The following is a 25674-nucleotide window of genomic DNA, read 5'->3' as shown; positions in this document are numbered from 1 at the left end:
TGAAGGGGTGGAGGGGTGAGGGAGGGGTGGATGAATGAGGGAGGGGTAGATAGGTGAAAGGGTGGAGGGGTGAGGGAGGGGTGGAGGGGTGAGGGAGGGGTGGAGGGGTGGAGGGGTGAGGGAGGGGTGAGGGAGGGGTGGATAGATGAAGGGGTGGAGGGGTGAAGGAGGGGTGAAGGAGGGGTGGATAGGTGAAGGGGTGAGGGAGGGGTGGAGTGGTGAGGGAGGGGTGGATAGGTGAAGGGGTGAGGGAGGGGTGGAGGTGTGAGGGGGTGAAGGGGTGGAGGGGTGAGGAAGGGGTGAGGAGAACACAGGAGAGACCAAGCTGAGATCAAGCTGTGGTCTGAGTTAAATTGACATGCATTACCTCATTTGTCACCCACACACCAAAAGAGAGTGGCTGAACCCTGCCTATAGTCAGCTTTCATTAGGATATGCCTGAGAGATGGTTGTCTGCACACAAACAGGGACCAGAGACGCTGAGACACCAAGTCCTGGGCCAGACTGGGGACAGACAGACACAGGACCAGAGACGGAGACAGCCAAGGCCCAGACTGGGCCAGAGACACGGGATCAAGAAAGGACTGTATGACTGCTGTTTCTCACAGGTACAGTACAAGAGATCAGAGAACTTGCAGTGACACGAATTCAACTTTGTTGCGTTTGGCACTGTCGTAATACAATTGAAGTAATTAAAGTCTACAAGGATATATGTTTGGTAAGTGGGTAAGAAACATTTATAATTTTTAGACAATGAGACAAAGACAAGTGTTCATAACGTGAACAAGGGAAGAATTAAGAAGAGGTTATTAAGGGATTAAGGGACAGAGTGGGAGTTGAATATATATATATATATATAGAGAGAGAGGAGGGAGAGAGGGAGAGAGAATAGAGAAGAGAGTGAGTCAGTGAGTGAGTGAGTGGGTGAGTGAGTGAGAGAGAGAGAGAGAGAGAGAGAGAGAGAGAGAGAGAGAGAGAGAGAGAGAGAATAAAGCCCTTCGAAAGGAAGGAATTGAACTCTGCCCTATTTCAAGGGCAGAGATCAGGATGCTAAAGAGACAGCAAAGAAGCGTACATAAACCAGACACTGAAAACGACTGTGAATTTATGAACGACAACCTGACCTTGTCTACGGTGTCTCACTTTGTCTTAGTCTATAGAACCTGCTTCCCTAAACCAATGACGTGGTTCACCATTCTTAAATAGTGACAGCCATCCAAGTTACAACTTGACCTCGTTGTGACCACAGGGAACCATAAGATATAAATACATCATGTGTCAAGAGGTCAAAGGTAAAAGCAGGGCATTACGATAAAGACACCTACCATAATATCACTGAGTCTAAGGGCGTGTCTATAGTAAAGAATGTCTAACATCCAGTCTGAAACCAATCATGTTTCAAACAGTAGGCTAAATAGTGGATAACATTTCATTGCCTGCTGGGTTCTGGAAGTTAAAAGCCAATATGACATATGACAAGTAAGGCTCCCTGGTTACTAAGTGTTTAGCTCTATGCCATTGTTGTTAAAAACACAAATCCTCTCTCTCTCTCTCTCTCTCTCTCTCTCTCTCTCTCTCTCTCTCTCGCTCTCTCTCTGCTCTCCACCTTTCTCTCTCTCTGCTCTCTCACCTTGCACTCCCTCCCTGTTTATGTATATGTGAGGTAGCTCTCTGTCATTGTTCAAAACACAGACAAATCTCTCTCTCTCTCTCTCTCTCTCTCTCTCTCTGTCTCTCTCTTTATTTTGCTCTCTCTCTCTCTCTCTCTCTTTGTCTCTGTCACTATCTCTCTGTCTCACACTCTGTCTCTCACTCTGTCTGTCTCTCTCTCTCTCTCTCTGTCTCTCTATCTGTCTCTCTCTCACTCTGTCTCGTTCAATCTCTCTCTCTCTTTCTCTCTCTCTCACACACTCTCTCCCTCGGTCCTTCTCTGTCTCTGTCTCTCTCGCTCTGTGATTCTCTCTCTCTCTCTCTCTCTCTCTCTCTCTGACATTTGCATAGTGTACATGTTTAATTACAGAGTGAAGCAAGATGGGAGCAGCAACACTGGCCAGATCAAAACAAAAGGAGTTGTCATGTGACCTTTGATGTACCCTTGCCCTGGGCAACAAAACACACACCCGACCCAGTTAACCACTACACACCCACCCATTCAATCCCACCAAAACACATACTCTTAACGGACCAGAGACGGGTGCACACCGGAAACGTTTGATTAAACTAGCCAATTATTTAAAGGAATCTGTCTAACAGTTGCAGATTGCTATATAAGGGCAATAGAAGCAGAAGATAAAGACAGCTAGATATCAAAAACAGCTCTTGTTAGAGATAAGAGGAAAGGAGAGAGACGTTTATTTTATGAGGTGTAAGTGAAGACAGAGAAGTGATCAGACAGTTAGCTAATTCACTTCAACAGCACTTAACCTAGACGTGACTTTGCCTCAGAAACACGTCCAAACTTCGGTTTTTCAGACCCTCGCCCCCTTCATCTAATCTTGTCAGTGTACTCACATAACCTCCCCATCCCTTACAACCTCCACATTTCTCTCACAGTCCAGGAAAAGTAACAACCAGCGGACAGAACAGTCAGTGGGCCACCTTCGTACCGTCCTACAGGGACACATTAAAGCAGGGAGGAATTTTGGGCTGTCAGGAACAGAGGATACAGGAGAGAGGGAAGGGGGAGGAGAGGGATGAGAAGGAGGGGAGGGGTGGGGGGTATACAGGGCTAAAGTCTGTGCCGCTGACGGGTAATGTCAGCCCGGGATGAATAGACGGTCTCATGGCGGTGGCTCAGTAGGGGGGCCGGAGAAGGAGGGAAGGAGGGAAGGAGGGGAGGAGGTGGGGAAGAAGGGAACAGTGGGGTGAGGAAGGTCTGAAGGGGCAATGAAAGGCTCTCATTCATCCACTCAGCCCTGTATGGTCCTTCAGACGCCGTGAAGCAGGTATCATAGGCTAACAGCAGCATATTGTAGAGTTAAGCCGATTTACAAGGAACATTCTAAGTTGAAAGTATGAGCTAGAGACATAACGACGTGTGTGCATTTAATATGTCATTTACATAATAGGTTATAAAAGGTCCGGTTTTAAAATATTATGACTTTAGCTTTTGGTTTCTTAGTTTTCACCCTCCTTCCACATACAGTTGGGATTTGGGAGTCCCACACAGAATACTCCGGTATTTCCTCTGCACATATCCCAGAATGCAACACTGTGAAGCTAGGTGATTACTACGCATAGAGAACAGACAGAAGTTCTGTTCCAGACTCTGTTACCTTGGTCTTATGGGTCTCATCCTGAGCTGGGCAACTATATTTCATACAGCTGCCGGCTTCTGGGCCAGCTAATACATCTCATCAAAACTGACAGGGAATATAAAGGCAGAGGGACTTTCAATACTGTTCATGTTGGGGGAATGAAAGATTTCAAGCTGATACTGTAGTTATGGTGTATTGAATGTATGAAACAAATGGAATAGTTTAGTGTGAACTGCAATGCAACTGGGATACACTCACACCATATGTAAATTGAACAGCACATGTGCTATGACCACACTTTGCTATTACTCCATCAAAGTTAATATCAGCAACCTAAAAACAATTCACATACAAGGCGACACTAAGATAATCACACAGCAAGCCACATTTCAACACACAATGCAACAACGTGACCACTGAGGCTCCCTCCACACCGCACCACACACCAAATCACCGGGGTGATGACACGGCACTATGTGAAATGGCTTTCAAGAGCCAGTAGCATTAGCTGAGTCAGCCCAGAGTCATGGTTAGGTTAGGGTTAAAGCCAGCAGCAGAGTCGATCAGCCCACAGCCAGGGTTATTAGGGTTATGGTTAGAGCCAGCAGCAGACCAGGGTTATTAGGGTTATGGTTAGAGCCAGCAGCAGAGTCGATCAGCCCACAGCCAGGGTTATTAGGGTTATGGTTAGAGCCAGCAGCAGACCAGGGTTATTAGGGTTATGGTTAGAGCCAGCAGCAGAGTCGATCAGCCCACAGCCAGGGTTATTAGGGTTATGGTTAGAGCCAGCAGCAGAGTTGATCAGCCCACAGCCAGGGTTAGGCAGGGCCAGAGAATGATGAGGAGTCAATCCCCAACCACCCAGCCCCCCATAAACAAACACACTCTCTCACAGGCAAACACAGCCCTGTCCTCTGCATTCACACCACAGGGGTGACCTTTACCCCCCCCCAGACACCATGTGTTTCAATTTATCTCACGTGACAATCAGCCCATTGTCAGACATTATTTACATCCTAACTCACTCTGATCCAATACCGTCCACCTCTGCCTGAACTGCAGGGCCCCGGACCGAGATAGCACACACATCACTAAAGGGAGACGTGATGAAGTCAGAGAAACACTAAAACATTCTAACAATAATCACCTTAACTTGCGTGAGTCAATGTCATGCCATACCGCTAAAACTTCCACAATTGAAGTTCTTTCAGGAAACATAAAGTTACGTAAACTCAACATAGTTGTATGTTAGATCTCTTTTCTAGACAAAAAAAAACCCAAACTAAAACATAAAACACTCCTCTTTTAACCACTAAAAACAGTTTACTACACATTTCCCTCACAGCTTCAGTGCCCATTTGAAGTTCCCTCCAAATTGAAAGCACCTGCAGTAGACAACCAAACATTCCTACAGTCCAGTGTTGTGTGTTCAGTGAACTCATCACCCCTGAAGTTGCACTCTGTCAAACAGTAGGGTTAGGGTTAGATCTTTAATTGCAAGCTACAGGAGACGCTTCAATGTAGATGAGAATGTAGCCTAGTAGCCTACCAGAGGTTTAATACGAGGCTACTTACACTACATGACCATTAGTATGTGGACACCTGCTCGTCGAACATCTCATTCCAAAATCAAGGGTATTAATATGGAGTTGGTCCCCCCTTTGCTGCTATAACAGCCTCCACTCTTCTGGGAAGGCTTTCCACTAGATGTTGGAACATTACTGCGGGGACTTGCTTCCATTCAGCCACAAGAGCATTAGTGAGGTTGGGCACTGAGATTAGGTCTGGCTTGCAGTCGGCGTTCCAATTCATCCCAAAGGTGTTCGATGGGGTTGAGGTCAGGACTCTGTGCAGATCAGTCAAGTTCTTCCACACCGATCTCGACAAACCATTTCTGTATGGACCTTGCTTTGTGCACGAGGTCATTGTTATACTGGAACAGGAAACGGCCTTCCCTAAACTGTTGCCACAAAGTTGGAAATACAGAATCGTCTAGAATGTCATTGTATACTGTAGCATTAAGATTTCCCTTCACTGGAACTAAGGGGCCTAGCCCGAACCATAAAAACAGCCCCAGACCATTATTCCTCCTCCACCAAACTTTACAGTTGGCACTATGCATTTGGTCAGGTAGTGTTCTCCTGGCATCCACCAAACCCAGATTCATCAGTCGGAATGCCAAATGGTGAAGCGTGATTCATCACTCGAGAGAATGCGTTTCCACTGCTCCAGAGGTGGCGAGCTTTACATCACTCCAGCCGACGCTTCGCATTGCGCATGGTGATCTTAGGTTTGTGTGCTGCTGCTCGGCCATGGAATCCCATTGTATGAAGCTCCCGACGAACAGTTCTTGTGCTGAAGTTGATTTCAGAGGCAGTTTAGAACTCTGTAGTGAGTGTTGCAACCAAGGACAGATGATTCTTATGCACTACACGCTTCAACACTCAGCAGTCCCGTTCTGTGAGCTTGTGTGGCCTACCACTTCGTTGCTTAGCTGTTGTTGCTCCCAGACGTTTCCACTTCAGAATAACAACACTAACAGTTGAACGGGGCAGCTCTAACAGAGCAGAAATATGATGAACTGACTTGCTGGAAAGGTGGCATCCTATGATGGTGCCATATTGAAAGTCACTGAGCTCTTCAGTAAGGCCATTCTACTGCCAATGTTCGTCTATGGAGATTGCATGGCTGTGTACTCGATTTTATACACCTGTCAGCAACGGGTGTGGCTGAAATAGACAAATCCACTAATTTGAAGGGGTGTCCACATACTTTTGTATATTTAGTTGTATGTCTAATGACAGAAGCCATAGACAGACCGCTGTTCATCTGGAACTGGCCTTTGTGTTATGATCATCATGAAGTTAAATGACATCCAATGTCTCCTTCTGCTAGTAGAAATATCTGGCTTGGTCCTTTGTAAGGTGTCTAACAGTGTTGAATGTACAGTATTCCTGAGCCCACATAAGGCAGACAGACACTGAGCAGACTGGTCTAATTACCACCAAATTCCTCCAGGTTACATCAAAGGAGAGTAACAATACATTGTGTACCAAAATGGCACCCTATTCCCTATATTGTGCACTTCTTTTGACCAGGGCCCAGTGCACTACATAGGGAATAGGGTGCCATTTGGGACACAACCATGGTCATGGAGGTGAGCACTCCACGCTCCTTTTCTCACACAGCAGAGCAGCAAGAGCGGCGAGCTAGCTACACATAACAGAGGGAAAGCTGTGGCTGATTAGTACAATGTATTCTGTACAGACGCCATTCCTCCAAAGTCATAAAGAAACAACAGTGTTTGATCATGGACACGTTTTGTACTGTCAATCTATTTGGATTAAAGCATCTGTTAATGGTTGCAGTTGTTTGATGTACTGTACAATCAAACATGATGTTTGAAATGTTTCTTGCATTCTAAATCAATGGGCTACAAACATTAGTCATTGTTACGTTGGTTGGATTTTAAAGACACAGCATCATTTAAAAGACATTCAACTTTCAATGCATGCTTTTTTATTTTAAGTTAAAACATGAACACCCTTGGTGCAATAATGAATGTATATCATGCAGCCTCCTGCATGCTTGTCTCTCCTTCAAGGCCCTTTCAAAGAGTAATCAAGACACCCACCGGCAGAGTGTCTCCCTCTCTGATTTGGCAATGTGATGAAATATCAACAACGATGAACTACAACTGATTATATGATAAAAAAGACACCAATGATTCTGTATGTCTCCAAAGCTTGAGTCAGTAAGGACAAAGACTGTTGGTACTACAAACTAGTTCCAATTTAGAATCTCCCAGATCTCTCTCAAATATATAATGGCCCAGTGTGAACTGTAACATACATCAGCATGGTCGTATTCACAAGATATCAAATTAAAGAAAGCAGATTGAAATGGGGAGGGACTACCTGAACTTGTCTAATAAGAAACTCACATTTTCGCTGCAAAACGTTTTGTTGTGGCTTGCTACGGTGTGCAGTAATGAATACGACACATGCTACACCAACCAATCAGAATGTACAGTACAGCCTTTTATCCAACATCATGTGTTTACCTGAAAGACTTCCTCGTCAAGGATCCTGGTTCCGAACACAGTGATCCCGTTGGTGTTAATAGAGGCACGGTCACTCCTGAGGAGGGGTTTGGTGATCTTCTGTTTACAGTCCACGATGATGGTAACAGTCTTCTTCTCCACGCTGATGGCCACACGATGCCACCTGTTAGAGGGAACAACAGAAACAAGATATGTGGTGAGAGATGTTCAGATTAGACTTCTGCAAAAAGCTAGTCTGCTTAAACCAGACTGAACGTTGCCTGAAGTCGTTTGACTGAAGTCAAACAGTGGAGTCGTTTGTAGCGTTTAGCCAGGCCAACAAAAACCTCCACAAACAGACAGACCATGGTTGTGTCTCAAATGGAACCCTATTCCCTATATGCTGTAGTGGACCACTATTTACCAGGGTCCATAGTCTAAAGTAGTGCACTATATGAGGAAAAGGGTGCCATTTGAGACACACTCAAAGGGTTAACTGGCGTGGTCACGCGTAAGCCCAACACCTCCCAAGCCCCCTTCAGGACAGTTTGCCACCGGCCGCACTTGGGCTATTACATTCCAGCTCAGGCCATGCAGCCAGGCCAGGCAGCGGAGAACATTTTTGCCCCCACACTCTGGCCCTGTTTAACACGGGATTATACTCATTAAACTCCAAACTTAATCCTCCTTCTGGGTTACTCAACATGACAGACGTGCTGAACATTGTGGAAAGTGTGTGTCAGGAAAGAGCAAAAGGAAGCAGAAGGTGCACAGTCAAAACATTGTCCTAAGGAGGAAGAGGATGAGGAAGAGGAGGAGATAGCAGGAGGAGGAGGAGATGAGGAGGAGGGCCGGAACTGATCAGATCCCACTGACCAAAAGCCAAGCCAAGGCGCTTCAAGAACCAGTCAGTCAGCAATACTGATCAATATGGCTGCCATTGGATGACAACACTTTTCCTGTGTACCTCTCATTATGATAGCAACCCAAGCATTTAGTTAATCAGTCATTATGTACATGTTTGATTTTGGCAATAATTATAAAGGAATTCCACTTTCTCATCTGACGGTTGCTTCAGCTGATACCTTGGAAATGTTTGAATGTCTTTCCTTTGAATGACACTACAGCAATACTATCATTTTGCCACTGTTTAAGTACGCATTTACAGTATATCTCTATAACAATGCATTAACTGAAGGGGCTGGTCGGGTAGATCGGCAGCATTAGTTACAGCCTAGTCAGTGATTTGGAAAAGGCCTTGTCTTGGACTTCATCCAGGTCCTTAAGTGCTAAAATCCTGCAAAGAGTACATTGCTCTTCAGACAGTAGGTCACAAAACTGCTCAGTGGACAAAAGCACCCCGCAGAACTGCCACAAAATGGTCTCTACTCTTTCTCTGTTCTGTTAGAATGGCAGCATGGTCTCTACTCTTACTCTGTGGTGTTAGAATGGTAGCATGTCTCTACTCTTACTCTGTGGTGTTAGAATGGCAGCATGGTCTCTACTCTTACTGTGTGGTGTTAGAATGGCAGCATGGTCTCTACTCTTACTCTGTGGTGTTAGAATGGCAGCATGGTCTCTACTCTTACTCTGTGGTGTTAGAATGGCAGCATGGTCTCTACTCTTACTCTGTGGTGTTAGAATGGCAGCATGGTCTCTACTCTTACTCTGTGGTGTTAGAATGGCAGCATGGTCTCTACTCTTACTCTGTGGTGTTAGAATGGCAGCATGGTCTCTACTCTTACTCTGTGGTGTTAGAATGGCAGCATGGTCTCTACTCTTACTCTGTGGTGTTAGAATGGCAGCATGGTCTCTACTCTTACTCTGTGGTGTTAGAATGGCAGCATGGTCTCTAATCTTACTCTGTGGTGTTAGAATGGCAGCATGGTCTCTACTCTTACTCTGTGGTGTTAGAATGGCAGCATGGTCTCTACTCTTACTCTGTGGTGTTAGAATGGCAGCATGGTCTCTACTCTTACTCTGTGGTGTTAGAATGGCAGCATGGTCTCTACTCTTACTCTGTGGTGTTAGAATGGCAGCATGGTCTCTGCTCTTACTCTGTGGTGTTAGAATGGCAGCATGGTCTCTACTCTTACTCTGTGGTAGAATCGTAGAATGGTCTCCACTCTTACTCTGTGGTGTTAGAATGGCAGCATGGTCTCTACTCTTACTCTGTGGTGTTAGAATGGCAGCATGGTCTCTACTCTTACTCTGTGGTGTTAGAATGGCAGCATGGTCTCTACTCTTACTGTGTGGTGTTAGAATGGCAGCATGGTCTCTACTCTTACTCTGTGGTGTTAGAATGGCAGCATGGTCTCTACTCTTACTGTGTGGTGTTAGAATGGCAGCATGGTCTCTACTCTTACTCTGTGGTGTTAGAATGGCAGCATGGTCTCTACCCTTACTCTGTGGTGTTAGAATGGCAGCATGGTCTCTACTCTTACTCTGTGGTAGAATCGTAGCATGGTCTCCACTCTTACTCTGTGGTGTTAGAATGGCAGCATTGTCTCTACTCTTACTCTGTGGTGTTAGAATGGCAGCATGGTCTCTAATCTTACTCTGTGGAAGAATGGCAGCATGGTCTCTACTCTTACTCTGTGGAAGAATGACAGCATGGTCTCTACTCTTACTCTGTGGAAGAATGGCAGCATGGTCTCTACTCTTACTCTGTGGAAGAATGGTAGCATGGTCTCTACTCTTACTCTGTGGAAGAATGGCAGCATGGTCTCTACTCTTACTCTGTGGAAGAATGGTAGCATGGTCTCTACTCTTACTCTGTGGAAGAATGGTAGCATGATCTCTACTCTTACTCTGTGGTGTTAGACATACCATTTCACAAAACTAACAAAAAAAACGATTTTCTCTCATGAAACTAAGGACCTTTGATGTATCTAAACATGACGTTACACTTTAAGCGGAAGATCTCATTCTAATATCTATCTAGACCACAAATGTCCACTGACCGGGTTACGGCTTCTTTCAAGCCCAGGAAAACAAACTAGTCTGTAAAAAAAAAAAACATTTGGCTGCTTAGGAAAACAACACAGAGAGACATAATAAAACTATTTGTTAAGATAAAAAAACGGAGCGTTTTCTCAGCGTCTCCTCTGTTTGTTTGTTCTCCCGTGTTTCGCCACCGGCTCATGTACACTAAGCTACAGCTCTCAGGGAGAATTCATGGATTTCCAAACCCCGAGCGGATAATCAGGCATCCACTGACGGAAACTAAGAGACTCTGCACGGAATCTGATTAGATAAGGTAATCCAGGAGGTTAATAATGTAAAGATAACATCCCTCCTCCAACCTCGCCTCCATTTTCCTCTCATGGCTGAGGTCAGAGTTCCCATGGTAGTCGCTTCCGCGCCCAACTAATCCACTGTCTCTGACCCTCGAATCCCCTTGTACTTCTGTTACTACCCAGGACCCCCCTGACCCTTCATATCCCCCGTGCTGCAGCCCAGGATCTTACCCTAACCCCTGGGACAGACCAGTTCAGACCTAATCCTGTGATGGGCACCTGTGGTGAGATGAGGTGAAGAAGTTTTCTGCTTCTTAGTGAATACAGAGAACATGGCAGCAAGTAAGTATGATTAGGATTATCATACAGGCCCTGGCAGTACCTTGGCTTTATATATTACATGCCCCCTGACAAACATCCCAGCACTACTAGTCACGTCAAGCTGAGCATGACAGAAAGGCACTCAAATACCACCATGTTCTGTCTTGCAGTGTTAACATAGAACCAATGATGACTAGTAAGACAAATCACATACACCAAATAGATTGCCAAGGCACTCTGAGCATGCACCAAGTTTGAGTATGGACAGAGTCAGAGTGGAGAGACATACACCAGGTTTGGGTATGGACAGAGTCAGAGTGGAGAGACATGCACCAGGTTTGAGTATGGACAGAGTCAGAGTGGAGAGACATGCACCAGGTTTGAGTATGGACAGAGTCAGAGTGGAGAGACACACCAGGTTTGAGTATGGACAGAGTCAGAGTGGAGAGACATGCACCAGGTTTGAGTATGGACAGAGTCAGAGTGGAGAGACATGCACCAGGTTTGAGTATGGACAGAGTCAGAGTGGAGAGACATGCACCAGGTTTGAGTATGGACAGAGTCAGAGTGGAGAGACATGCACCAGGTTTGAGTATGGACAGAGTCAGAGTGGAGAGACATCACCAGGTTTGAGTATGGACAGAGTCAGAGTGGAGAGACATCACCAGGTTTGAGTATGGACAGAGTCAGAGTGGAGAGACATCACCAGGTTTGAGTATGGACAGAGTCAGAGTGGAGAGACATACACCAGGTTTGGGTATGGACAGAGTCAGAGTGGAGAGACACACCAGGTTTGAGTATGGACAGAGTCAGAGTGGAGAGACATGCACCAGGTTTGAGTATGGACAGAGTCAGAGTGGAGAGACATGCACCAGGTTTGAGTATGGACAGAGTCAGAGTGGAGAGACATGCACCAGGTTTGAGTATGGACAGAGTCAGAGTGGAGAGACATACACCAGGTTTGAGTATGGACAGAGTCAGAGTGGAGAGACATGCACCAGGTTTGAGTATGGACAGAGTCAGAGTGGAGAGACACACCAGGTTTGAGTATGGACAGAGTCAGAGTGGAGAGACATACACCAGGTTTGAGTATGGACAGAGTCAGAGTGGAGAGACATCACCAGGTTTGAGTATGGACAGAGTCAGAGTGGAGAGACATGCACCAGGTTTGAGTATGGACAGAGTCAGAGTGGAGAGACACACCAGGTTTGAGTATGGACAGAGTCAGAGTGGAGAGACATACACCAGGTTTGAGTATGGACAGAGTCAGAGTGGAGAGACATACACCAGGTTTGAGTATGGACAGAGTCAGAGTGGAGAGACACACCAGGTTTGAGTATGGACAGAGTCAGAGTGGAGAGACACACCAGGTTTGAGTATGGACAGAGTCAGAGTGGAGAGACATACACCAGGTTTGAGTATGGACAGAGTCAGAGTGGAGAGACATGCACCAGGTTTGAGTATGGACAGAGTCAGAGTGGAGAGACACACCAGGTTTGAGTATGGACAGAGTCAGAGTGGAGAGACACACCAGGTTTGAGTATGGACAGAGTGTCAGAGTGGAGAGACATACACCAGGTTTGGGTATGGACAGAGTCAGAGTGGAGAGACATGCACCAGATTTGAGAATGGACAGAGTCAGAGTGGAGAGACACACCAGGTTTGAGTATGGACAGAGTCAGAGTGGAGAGACATGCACCAGCTTAACTAAGCTCTTTTTTATCCCTTTACCGTCCCTCTTCAACATCCATCCCTCCCTCCTTCCCTCTAGTCTCTGTGAGCAGCGATGGTCTCTCTTCCTCCCTACCACCCATCCTCTACCTCCCTCCCCCTGGTCTCTGTGAGACCAACCAGCAGCAGGAGTGGTAGGTCAGGCTTGACTTACTTTCCATCGGCCAGGTTGAGAGAGCGGAACAGGGGGTAGTCCTCAGGAGCAGGCTTGCCACTCTGGTCCTCATACAGGAAGACGGGTGAGCGTCCCACCTCCACCCCCAGCTGCTGCACGCCCTGCTCACTGTAGACAGACAGCAGGAAGGACTGGAGGCCAGCCTTGGGCCTGAGGGTGGTCAGGATGGAGAAGTCTTCAGGGAACACACCCCCTACAGAACACACAGGTTGGGTTAGAAATACAGAGATACAGTAAGACACCCCCTACACAATAGACAGAACGCAGGTTAGATCAGGTTATAAATACACAGGGAACACACTATGTGACTGACTCAGTCGGAAATCACAGGTGAGGAATTCAGAAAATCACAGGTGAGGACTTTTGGATTCAGTTACCCTTTACATTCTCACATAAATGTATACAGTTTCTTATAAATACACATTGCTTTTATGTTGTTTAGTGTAAGGTCTCATTTGTTCTAATGTGACTACCACCAGGTTTACAATACTTCAAGCATCCACATAGACATGAGCTAATCGTCTACTACTTTATTCATGTACATTTCCAGGCTTGCGGACAATTCAATACGTTTCGGAGGACAATGATAATGAATATGAAAAATCCCAGGTCTTTAGAATAACATTTTCCTTTCGGAAGAGCCAAATTGGAAGGCAACCAATGTCTGCACAATAAAATTGATTTATTGACATCTTTTTCGTAGTTTATTAGGCAAAAATGATCCATTAGCGATTTCATACGTTTTGCCAAAGAGGAATAAACATCATAACAATATCCTACAAAACTTTAAGAGGACATAGTTACTCTAACTCAACAGATCTATGAATGAGTCATAGATGTATAAAAAAGTATCTTACTGTCTCTCATAAAACAGCTATAATACCCTCTGCAGTATAATCAAGACTCATAATAATAGTTTATCATTTTTACACGTCTTCCATTGAGTCCATTTTCTTCATTCCACACAACCCTGTCCTATAGGCACTAAGCTTGACACGTGTTTTCCCTTGTCATGTAAATCCATTCAGTGGTCTATGTTTTTGCTGATCTGTTTGTAGGAGCTTCACTACCTGACTTAATGCATACAACTTTACGTGAGTTACAACTGTTGAACCTGTTCATTCCAGCCCTGTCGAGCGATAGAAATGTGACCAACGGTCTCTAAATCTTATTAACCAAACAGAAGCAGGCAAAGTACAGTACACCAACTCTACTGTGCTTCAGACTGCAAAAGAACCTGCATTGTACTGTAGTTAGCCGAGCTAGTTCTCTCAGCCAGATACTCTCTCTCTGGGGTTGGTGTATTACAAACACTCTGAGGTAGAAATACAGCACTGCTGCATAATCAGATCAGGGATGGCATCTCCTGTCAAAAGCCTTGGCAGGACCAACAAAAGACACATTTAAACACCACTCCCTCCGCTCTGCACAGCCAGGATGTGGGGCAGGACAGAGAGAGACAGGGGGGGATAGAGGGATTGGGTTTGTCTTACCTGGGAATAACTGCTTGGTGGGGGCACTGATCTGGACCTGTTTTCCAACTCTGTAGGCTGTGTCCGGCTTAGACGCTCTTCGGTTTGTGCAAAATCCTGATGTTTTCCGAACTCCTTCGGGGGAATTGTGAAGTTCTAATACTTTTAGCACGTCCACCGGTTCAGCTGTTGGAGAGAGAGAGAGCAGATACAACATGGTATATAATCCGAGAAGAACTTCAGAGGGCACGTGAATCTAGACGGCCCAGCACTCCGTTTCAACAGTTAGAATGTCAAGCAACCATAATCCATCGCATTTACATAAAACGCATGTGTCACGTCATACCAAACTACTGTTTCATTCCTGAACCTGGTCTTATAGCCTTCAATAGAAAGCACATTTCAATCCAACGAACCATGTGTAAGGTGACTCATCAGATAAAGTGCTTACCGAATAGCTCGCTCTTTAATTAAGACACCATATCTATCTACTGAATAGCCCATCCTGGTGATAACCAGATGAGGAAATCAATCAAATAATTGAACATAGACAGAAGCATTGGACAATATGTCAGATGCGGCATAAACCATAGAAGAAATCACCCACTGGGCACAGATGTCAATTCAACGTTTATTCCACGTTGGTTCAACGTCATTTTGTTGACATTATGTGGGGGGAAAAAAACGTTGATTCAACCAGTGTGTGTCCAGTGGGCTACACACTGGTTATACCCCCCACCAAAAAAAAACAAGAGCCCATTGTGACACATCTGTGTGATCTGCAGGCCCAGCTAACACTGTACGGGACCATGTGACAGGAAGTATCTCCATCCCAAAGCAGAATGACCACTAGCAGCATAATAAACAATGCTCCCACGGCCGGCCAATCTTTGTTGTGGATGTAGGTATACTTTGATAAGGGTCACAGTCAGAGCCTGCACTCTGGGTTTCCCATACCCTCCAATCTGATGCTCTTTACATAAAGGAACCTGTGTTTGATCTGACACCCCAGTGAGACAGACCCATGGGAAAACTGGGGTGGTGATCAGACTGTTTATCAAAACACCTTCTCAGTGTTAACATCAGCTCCATGATAGGGCTGGGAGACTGGGAGGTAGCACGTTGTTCCCAAGAGTTCAAAATGGAGTGTTGGTATAGCATAGAAAACAGTAGACTGCTAAGAGAGAACAAAAAATCTGCCTAGACTCAAAATCATGAGTGAGGAATTGAAACTGAGACTTGTTTCAGACTGTGCTATAGAATAATATACACATTACACAGGCAATACACTACTGGATTGTTAAGGGGCTTGAACCTTAATCTGTTTTTACACGGTGCAGAACCAGCCCTGTCTAAAGGCATCAGCAAGTGGCTGGTCTAAAACCACTGTTTGCTTTGGCACGCGCCAATCAGATCTTTCATACGTTTCTTTAGCTACTTTATTATACAAGGAGATCTTATAAAAATGTATATTTTCCTCGGGACACACTCAGAAAGACATTCCAGCACCACCAGGGACAAGCAAACTATAATGACGTGCTTCATGCTGCTCAATGGAGCATGTGGAGAATCCTGTCCCTGTTCCCGTACTAACTAGATGACATATACAGTACATACATGAGTACTGAGCCAGAACTAGCTGTTCTAACTAAGTCCATAATGAGTTGGTTTCCCACCTCAAACTAAGCGCATGACCTGCTGTAATATATTCACTATGACTGTTATATATTTCACAGCATGAGATGTTGTTTCTGCCTTTATCTCGTTGGGTCATCAACATCACCATTAGTGACAATCTAATCAGTTTGTTTTTAGTCGGGGTGTGAGAGTGTCACTGATTAAAGAAAAGGAAAGTGTGAGTGTCACTGATTAAAGAAAAGGAGAGGCCGGAGATTTACTGTATTCAACAACAAAAAATGATTCAGCAAAGTTTCCGTCATGCAACTTTCTCCAGGCTTTAAAGCTTGACCTGAAATCAATGTATTAAGTATATTTAACCTTTATTATCGGTGCTTAATGAACGACTGACAGGTGTCAGGGAGAAGCTCCCATAGGTCATAGGTCATACCTGTATCTTTCCCATTCCCATGCTAAATGATTAGTGCACCCGCCCACAGGAAGTTCATATCTGGGTCTCTTGACTCATAAAGGACAGACAGCTACCGTGATTAAAACATGTCTCAGAATAGACTCAGGAAAAAGCTATTTTCATACATCACCAAACAACGACTTCTCCCAAAAAGTCTAGCATTAAATGAATCAGCAACCACTCTCCTTCATCTATGCTCTGAGGCCTGGGTTGAAAAAGACAAGAAAAATAAACAATGTCTGAGAGAGTCTGCAGAGGCAGAGTACCACACACACACACACACACACACACACACACACACACACACACACACACACCCAGCAGCACATTCCCCAGGCTGAGAACACACTCATGACCCCCTTAAATCTCTCAAAAGCAAAGGTCTGTCACATCTATTATTCTGTGTCCCAAAGGAAACCTTCTTTGTGTTGACCAGTCTGCCTGCCCATTGAACCAACCATACCCCAACTCCCCCTCCATCACACCAAGGCTATAGCCCCTATATATGACTGAATGAATCACTCACCCAGGGGGAAAGACAGAGACAGACTTAGCTACTCAAAATGGACTCAAAATGGAACAAAAAACCATAGACGAAGTTGAAAAGAATCTCAGAAGAATATAACGTTACTCTGAGAGAGAGGGTGATAGGGATATCATCTCCAAGACCACTTGGTTATTTTGTATACTGTGAAAGGTACCCAGGCAGCTACAGGGCTTTTCTAACTGAACTGAAGAGCTCTTTGTGAGTGAGTTTTATTACAAGAGAGCACCTCTCTCTCTCTCTCTCTCTCTCTCTCTCTCTCCAGTCAGCTCTAACTGTCTCAAGGCCTCATATATTCCAGATGGGTGGTAATTTGGCCAGTGGGCGACCCCCTCACCCAGGTGCCAAAAAAACGTCAATACACCCAAATCCATTAAAACACCAAATGAGTGTGTGAAGTCTCTAAAACCACCCATCTGAGGAGCTGGTGTGAGTTTGCTCATGGCCGCTGTGCAAATAAGGACACATATCTCCCAGTCCAAATCCCTAGGTGGTACGGGAAGGAAAGGGGCCCTACATAATCCGAAGGGGAAAAGGGCCAACTCATAGTATCCACATACAGGGGCCTCCACTGTTGCTCAGTTATTGGCTGTTCAAGAAGATCTACCAGTGGAGGCTGCTGAGGAGAGGACGGCTCATAATAATGCCTGGAACGGAGCAAATGGAATGGAATGGATTTGATACTATTGCACCTATTCCGCTCCAGCCATTACCACGACCCGTCCTCCCCAATTAAGGTGCCACTAACCTCCTGTGAGTCTACGGTGTGCTGATTGATGAGGTTGGGGGGAAGAAGAGCTAGGCAACATTAGCATAAAATATACATGGGTTGCAGGTTTTTATGTTACCTCACTTACTTGTCAAGTTAACACATATGGATATTCATGCAGATGTATAGACAAGACAAACAGCGTGTTTCTGGCAGTTCTACAAAGACTAAAACATAGTTCTGGGAACAGAGGCCAAAAAATGCTCTTCGGCTCTTTTCTCATCACAAAACATGCCAGACCATCAGTCAGATATGAGGAGCATGTAAGAAGGATATATTATGATCCAAACTTTGTTGGTTTTGGCCCTGGGAGGTGAAATTGGCTGGTAAAAAGAGAATACCTATTCACCTGCTGCTCCCTGAGACTCAAATAATGTATTCAGACAGAATATCTCTCCCTCTACCCCTCTCACTCTCCCTCTACCTCTACCCCTCTCCCTCTATCCCTCTCACTCTCCCTCTACCTCTACCCCTCTCCCTCTACCCCTCACTCTCCCTCTACCTCTACCCCTCTCCCTCTACCCCTATTCTCTCCCTCTACCCCTCTCCCTCTACCCCTACTCTCTCGCTCTCCCTCTACCCCTACTCTCTCGCTCTCCCTCTACCCCTACTCTCTCGCTCTCCCTCTACCCCTCTCACTCTACCCCTCTCCCTCTACCCCTCTCCCTCTACCCCTACTCTCTTGCTCTCCCTCTACCCCTACTCTCTCGCTCTCCCTCTACCCCTCTCCCTCTACCCCTCTCCCTCTACCTCTACCCCTCTCCCTCTACCCCTCTCACTCTCCCTCTACCTCTACCCCTCTCCCTCTACCCCTCTACCTCTACCCCTCTCCCTCTACCCCTCTCACTCTCCCTCTACCTCTACCCCTCTCCCTCTACCCCTCTCACTCTACCCCTACTCTCTCGCTCTCCCTCTACCCCTCTCACTCTCCCTCTACCTCTACCCCTCTACCTCTACCCCTCTCCCTCTACCCCTCTCACTCTCCCTCTACCTCTACCCCTCTCCCTCTACCCCTCTCACTCTACCCCTACTCTCTCGCTCTCCCTCTACCCCTCTCACTCTACCTCTACCCCTCTCACTCTACCCCTACCCCTCTCCCTCTACCCCTACTCTCCCTCTCTCCCTCTACCCCTCTCACTCTACCCCTACTCTCTCGCTCTCCCTATACCCCTACTCTCTCGCTCTCCCTCTCCTCTCTCGCTCTCCCTCCCTCTCTCCCTCTACCCCTACTCTCTCGCTCTCCCTCTCCTCTCTCGCTCTCCCTCCCTCTCTCCCTCTACCCCTACTCTCTCGCTCTCCCTCTCCTCTCTCGCTCTCCCTCCCTCTCTCACTCTACCCCTACTCTCTCCACTATTGGACTTCCACGCTCCAGGCTCAAACAACACTGCTTTATGCTGGTGTGTCATACCAAGGAAAATTCACTGAAAACGATCCACGTTTCAAAGTGTGTGTTTGTTCTGCTCTCTTTAACTCTTTTAATTCCACTGCATAAAATATCAAAGCTGAATATCACCTTGCGGACTTCTACTTCAAAAATACCCCAAAAAGTAAAAAGTCTAAATATATTGCCTAATTACAAGGCATGGCTTATACAGTCCAAACAACATGTAATCATGTCAAATCAGAATCACCATCATGAGGTAAAGGGGGAGTGATCATGATGACCGACATAAATAATCCCCATCAATATCCCCCACAGGACAATGTAAATCAATCTAGTCATAGATGAGACAGTGGGCTTGAAAATACCTACAACAAATAGAACAAAAGTCCCCTTCACTTTAGACCTGATTGTCCATGTTTCCTTACCCTTCAGAGAGAGAGAGAGCGAGAGAGAGAGAGAGAATAAAGCCCTTTGAATTGAATTGAAAGAGAGCGATGTGTTTCCGAGGGCAGAGATCAGGGTAGAGTAGAGTAGAGTGGGTTTTGAGGGTTCTGTTTGTCTGCAGGAATGCACCAGAGAGGAGCCCATGCCCCAGGGGCTGTGAAAACGTGTCTGTACACTGCTAGCTCAGAGAAGGCACCCTTCAGAAACAGCCTAATGCTCCATAAACACCAGCAGAGAAACTCACAAAGACATAAAACACATACTGTATATACAGTAGGCTATAGGACAGAAAAATTGATGGAAGTGAATAGTAAACAGCGGCTTATATGTTTTTCAACAATGACGAGTTCTGTGTAGGCCTTGTTCTGCTCTGGACGACCATTAGCAAATATTGAAAGACTGAATGGGGGGCGACACATATACACGAACAAATATAATACATCGACTGTTCCTACAAGTACAATCATCAGAATGCAAGTAAGAAGAGCCATAAGAATGAAAAAGACCAATGTCATCAATGGTTTAGATAGGGTCTGATGAATCCCTCTTAATGAAATATCTACAAGAGCATAACGCTATAATAAAGTGTGTAGCCTAAGTAAAAGAAAGATGCATGTATGCTAGAGAAGTAGTTTAATTAGAAAGAGGTCTATGATGTTGAAGACCTAGAGTCAGTGACTCACTCACCTCCCATTATGGGAGTAAGACTGGACTGTATGCTGCTGGCCTATATACTATTGGCCGGCCCTTTGAAGCCTCTAAAATAATAGGGAAGTGCAACGAGAACCATCATCAAATAACTGCACAGCACTTAGACTGGAAACATTCCCACCATGGAGGGAGTGTGTACCACTCCGAGCTCAGACAACATGGCCTTGTCTCCCCAAACCAAACATGCAAGTGCAAAATTCAGGGGGAAAAGTTGGGCACGGAGTTGCACAAGCCCCTCCAGTCTCTCGCTGGTCTTCAGTGCGGACTAGGGCAGTGTGGAGAAAGGGTGCTCCTTTTGGCAAGTCAGTGATGTGCTGCTTGACCACTCAGAATCTATCAGAAAGTCCACGGGTACAGACAGGACAGGGGTAGACTGGGACCAAAAATCGGCTCAGGCATTTCTAATACAACAGTCCATTTTTTTCCCTCGAGGCTCCCATTATTAGCCAGATAATGATAATTCTGCGCAAAAATCTGAAGTTAGACAGGCCGGCCCACTAGGCTAAAAATGGACCAGCCCATCTGGTATTTGAAATACCAGTTGGCCAGTCCGCTCCTGGGCCGCCATACACCATGACCCGAAATAATGCTAGGAAATTTGCAGTGCCAGGTAAAAATGCGAATAAATAAAGTCTAGTTAAATAATGAACAATCCCCTTATTACTAATGAAAATGAAGCTTGGACACACCCTTCCCCAGTGGATAAGTCTGAAGGGTCTGCCACACTGCACAACTCCCCATTGTCACTGATCAATCCATGCCAATATTCAATATCATTTCATTGTTAATAATGGATTCCAGCTTGCAATGACCACACTTTCAGAAATAGATGCATTGTCTAGGCTACAGGGGGACAAGAGAGGTAGGTTGGGCCAGTAACCAAAGGTTGCTGGTTTGAATCCCCAAGCCAAATCTGTTGATGTGCTCTTGAGCAAGGCACTTAACCCTAATTGCTCCTGTGTCTGGTAAAATGTATGGAAATCAGGGCCCAGTTTTCAAAAGTTATGAATCTGGATTTCGCCTATCAGGTAGTATTAAATGCATAGAAATATAATGAATAGAAAGGGGGTCCCGATTCAAGTCAATGATTCATCCATTCTATTCATTCTTTCTATACATTTAATCCTATATGATAGGCGAAATCCACATAGATAATTGTTGAAAAAAATGGGCCCAGATGAAATAGAATTCAATACCTAGGCTATAATGTGCGCAGTATAAAGGATCTAAATGGACCATTACTGTTTTAACGAATTATAAAACAGCAATGTGACCACTGACAATATCTAATAAGGACTATATTAAATGATACCGGGTCCTTTAGAGAGATTCGGATAGCCTACTCCGGACTCAGGTCTTGACATTTCCCGTGCCCCGGAGCCATGAATACAATTGACAGACACCTCTCCTCTGGCTGCATAATTAGTTAACAAACTGTGAGGCTGCAATCTCAAGCCGTGCGGAATTCCACACACACCTAACGGACCACTAATTCTAACGAGTTTTTTTTCAGCATAAATCTCTAAAGCTGTCTCTAAATGGGGTGCTAGACAAATTCTTTAACGGCTCCTTCACAACGAAACTAAGCGAAGTACCAGAAAAGAAAAGCACGCGCACCAAATGAACATTGTGCATAATTGAGGTAACTGTTTCAACTTTATGGTGGTTATAAAAGGCTATTTAATCATGCATAAAAATGTGGTGGAAAAATAAGTAGAGGGTATATTAGTTACAATGCATTTCAATAAATGTAAAATAAACACAAATCGTCATAACCCTTTGAAACACTTGACAGTGATACCTACATCTATTTGGAACCAATGTAAATAGTATGCAACGTATATTTGGGTCTATATCTTTGAACTTAAATGTTCAATAAAATATGTGATTCGCTTTACTTTGTGAGGAGGGGCACTTTGGTGCAATTGTAACTTGCCTTGAGTTAATTGGTAGCTATACATCCACAGACCGCTTGACTGAATCATATAGGGTCAATCTCTTTCCTACCTTTCCTCTCACATCTAGTTGCGTTGCTCATTGAAAATACAGTTGGTAAAACCCGACCCGTTTGTCTTCCCTGGTCTCTCCATCATGTTTTCCGACCAGACCCAAGTTTTCTGCCGCGGTTGAATGACAGTCCCTACTTTCTAGTACTTTTACACACACTTTTTTGGATCCTAAAAAGTATTCTTACCTGCTCTGACATGTGTAGCCTGCAGAACCAGGGTTAAAGTGATGAATGCGGTTACAGTGGAATCCATAAGCCACCTTTTCGTTTTCCACCTTGTGGACCACCTTTGCATCTCCATGGTCGGCGCCCACAAAAGTGAACAAAACTTGACTTCAACTGATTTTAAATTACTTCCCTTCCACAACCCCAAATGTGATGGATAATTACACTAAGCAGCCATAAGTAAGTGTTTAGCCTCTTCTCTCAGCCACTCCAGGCCCCTATACGGACTTCTTTTCCAGTGCCCAGCCTTCTGACTGAAGGTATTTGGGCTTTAATCAAAACTCCCAGAGAGCACTCGATACCCTAGGAGCCACACCGACAGGAGGGCTGGGCAAGCACCACAAACCAAACCCACGGTTACAGCGAAATGACAAGGGGAAAAGCCCCCGATTAGCAAATCACCGGGCTAGAAATTCTCATTGGGATCCACCCATCAGTTTTGCAAAACTGATGTGAAGTCTTCCCTGAGCGCACGTCCACGTATATTAAAAAAAAAGAAAAAAAAAGTAAGATAAAAAAACGGCTTCGACTTTCTGGAAATGTCCCGGGAATTAACGGAATGTCATTGGGGTGAGAGAGAATTAGGCATGTGAGCAATTCTCAGTGTTGGACATTGTCTTGTGGACTGTCTGCCCTGTCCCACATAGAATATTGTTCTGCTCTGGTCACCTGCTGCAGTTAGTGTTGGTTGTGTTCACATAGGAGACAATATTAGTTTATTAGAGCAAACAAAGTCATATTTTAAGATTGAGATCACTTTATTAACCCAACCCCTCAGAAAGACACATGTATATACACTTACATATACCGTTTTTTTTGGAGAGGTGTGGGGGGCTGCCACAGGATTTGATACAAGCAACCCACCGGTTACCACCTCACTTTATTACATTATTAGATCTTTTCTGTAGATATAAGCATCACATCATGCATGAGCAATGCATGCTTCATTTTCACTCTTGTTCTCCATGTAAAACCCTGACAGACCGAATCATATTCTCCAGAAATATCAGACTTTTCTCTTTTCAGGAGAGTTCCAGAAATCCTACTGGGCTGGTCAATTATACTGTAGCTGACTGAGGGAGAGGTAGAAAGAGAGAGACAGAGACATCGAGAGAGCAAGGGAGAGAGAGGGAGAGAGACGGAGAGAGAGAGCGGGGAGAGAGCTAGTGAGTGAGAGAGAGAAAGAGAGAGAGCGAGTGAATGAAAGAAAGAGAGAGAGAGACAGAGAGGGAGAAAGAGAGAGAGAGCTGTCAGATAGTGCTGCCTCTCACCTGACACCCCCCACTGAGACCTTTCATCTGATCCAGTTGGCCGGCTGCTCACATGACCTCACAGGAAGGACACAGGCAGGTTACATACCCCCTACCCCCAGCCTCACTCCAGACCAACTTATACCCCCAGCCTCACTCCAGCCCAACTTATACCCCCCTACCCCCGGCCTCACTCCAGGCCAACTTATACCCCCAGCCTCACTCCAGCCCAACTTATACCCCCAGACTCACTCCAGCCCAACTTATACCCCCTACCCCGGCCTCACTCCAGGCCAACTTATACCCCCAGCCTCACTCCAGCCCAACTTATACCCCCAGCTTCACTCCAGCCCAACTTATACCCCCAGACTCACTCCAGCCCAACTTATACCCCCTACCCCTGGCCTCACTCCAGCCCAACTTATACCCCCAGCCTCACTCCAGCCCAACTTATACCCCCAGCTTCACTCCAGCCCAACTTATACGCCCAGCCTCACTCCAGCCCAACTTATACCCCCTACCCCCAGCCTCACTCCAGCCCAACTTATACCCCCAGCCTCACTCCAGCCCAACTTATACCCCCAGCTTCACTCCAGCCCAACTTATACCCCCAGCCTCACTCCAGCCCAACTTATACCCCCCTACACCCGGCCTCACTCCAGCCCAACTTATACCCCCAGCCTCACTCCAGCCCAACTTATACCCCCACACCCGGCCTCACTCCAGCCCAACTTATACCCCCAGCCTCACTCCAGCCCAACTTATACCCCCCTACCCCGGCCTCACTCCAGCCCAACTTATAACCCCAGCCTCACTCCAGCCCAACTTATACCCCCTACACCCGGCCTCACTCCAGCCCAACTTATACCCCCAGCCTCACTCCAGCCCAACTTATACCCCCCTACCCCCGGCCTCACTCCAGCCCAACTTATACCCCCAGCCTCACTCCAGCCCAACTTATACCCCCAGCCTCACTCCAGCCCAACTTATACCCCCTACCCCCACGTCACTCCAGCCCAACTTATACCCCCAGCCTCACTCCAGCCCAACTTATACCCCCAGCCTCACTCCAGCCCAACTTATACCCCCTACCCCCGGCCTCACTCCAGCCCAACTTATACCCCCAGCCTCACTCCAGCCCAACTTATACCCCCAGCCTCACTCCAGCCCAACTTATACCCCCTACCCCCACGTCACTCCAGCCCAACTTATACCCCCAGCCTCACTCCAGCCCAACTTATACCCCCAGCCTCACTCCAGCCCAACTTATACCCCCAACCCCCGGCCTCACTCCAGCCCAATTTATACCCCCAGCCTCACTCCAGCCCAACTTATACCCTCAGCCTCACTCCAGCCCAACTTATACCCCCTACCCCCGGCCTCACTCCAGCCCAACTTATACCCCAGGCCTCACTCCAGCCCAACTTATACCCCCAGCCTCACTCCAGCCCCATTCCATATGCCCCTACCTCCTACCTCCAGCCCCACTCCTCCCAAACGCATAGCCACAGTCTCAGGATGAGCAAGGGAAACGTACTCTGACAGAATGCTACTTTTTAGGTCTTGTCTGGTCAATATTGTCTGTTCTCTATTGGCTATTGGCTCCATCAACCAGGCACACTCTATCATGGACAGGTGCCTATTAACATGTCTGGCCAGTCGGAAGTAGGGTGTGTGTATACCCACTACAACGCTATGTCTCTTGGCTGGCCTCAAAACAGTAAGACATGGACCCAGACCAGATCACATCTGTCAACATGCTTGTGTTGTCTATCCTGAGATACACAGCTGCATCCTAAATGGTACCATATCCCCTGTATAGTGCACTACTTTCTACCAGGGCCCATAAGGAATACGGTGCCAGTAGAACATAGACACACAGTCTTTGGGTTGATCCTGAGACTAGCTAATATCCTAGCCAAGTAGTATCAGATGGACTGTCAGGCCTCTTCACAGACAGACAGACACAGATCTGGGTAATGGTCTTGTGATGGATTGGTGTCCAGCCAGTAC

At 46.1% G+C, this 25674-nt stretch overlaps 2 protein-coding genes across 8 annotated transcripts in view; one reads left to right on the top strand and one right to left on the bottom strand.

Moving 5' to 3' along the window:
* Window positions 1-22774, bottom strand: part of col11a1a (collagen, type XI, alpha 1a) — a 95505-nt gene extending 72731 nt beyond the window's left edge. For 2 of the 7 annotated variants that reach the window (XM_014157277.2, XM_014157276.2), the window contains exons 1-4: window positions 22373-22773; window positions 14259-14423; window positions 12745-12958; window positions 7321-7483 (exon numbers count right to left, since the gene is read on the bottom strand). In XM_014157277.2, coding sequence (XP_014012752.1) covers window positions 7321-7483; window positions 12745-12958; window positions 14259-14423; window positions 22373-22487 — 657 coding nt within the window. In that variant the 5' untranslated portion in view covers window positions 22488-22773. Of the gene's footprint in view, window positions 1-7320; window positions 7484-12744; window positions 12959-14258; window positions 14424-22372 lie in introns of all 7 variants that reach the window. The other 5 variants (XM_014157279.2, XM_014157280.2, XM_014157275.2 and 2 more) reach the window with 4 other exon arrangements.
* Window positions 22775-23734: 960 nt separating this feature from the next.
* Window positions 23735-25183, top strand: LOC123729047 (extensin-like). Its single transcript, XM_045702880.1, has one exon. The coding sequence runs from the start codon at window positions 23735-23737 to the stop codon at window positions 25181-25183; it is 1449 nt and encodes a 482-aa protein (XP_045558836.1).
* The last annotated feature ends 491 nt before the right edge of the window (window positions 25184-25674 follow it).

This window comes from Salmo salar, chromosome ssa19 (assembly GCF_905237065.1).
Source record: "Salmo salar chromosome ssa19, Ssal_v3.1, whole genome shotgun sequence".
NCBI classification, from domain to species: Eukaryota; Metazoa; Chordata; class Actinopteri; order Salmoniformes; family Salmonidae; genus Salmo; species Salmo salar.
The sequence above is the reverse complement of the archived record's forward strand: the minus strand, read 5'-3'. Positions and strand labels throughout refer to the sequence as shown.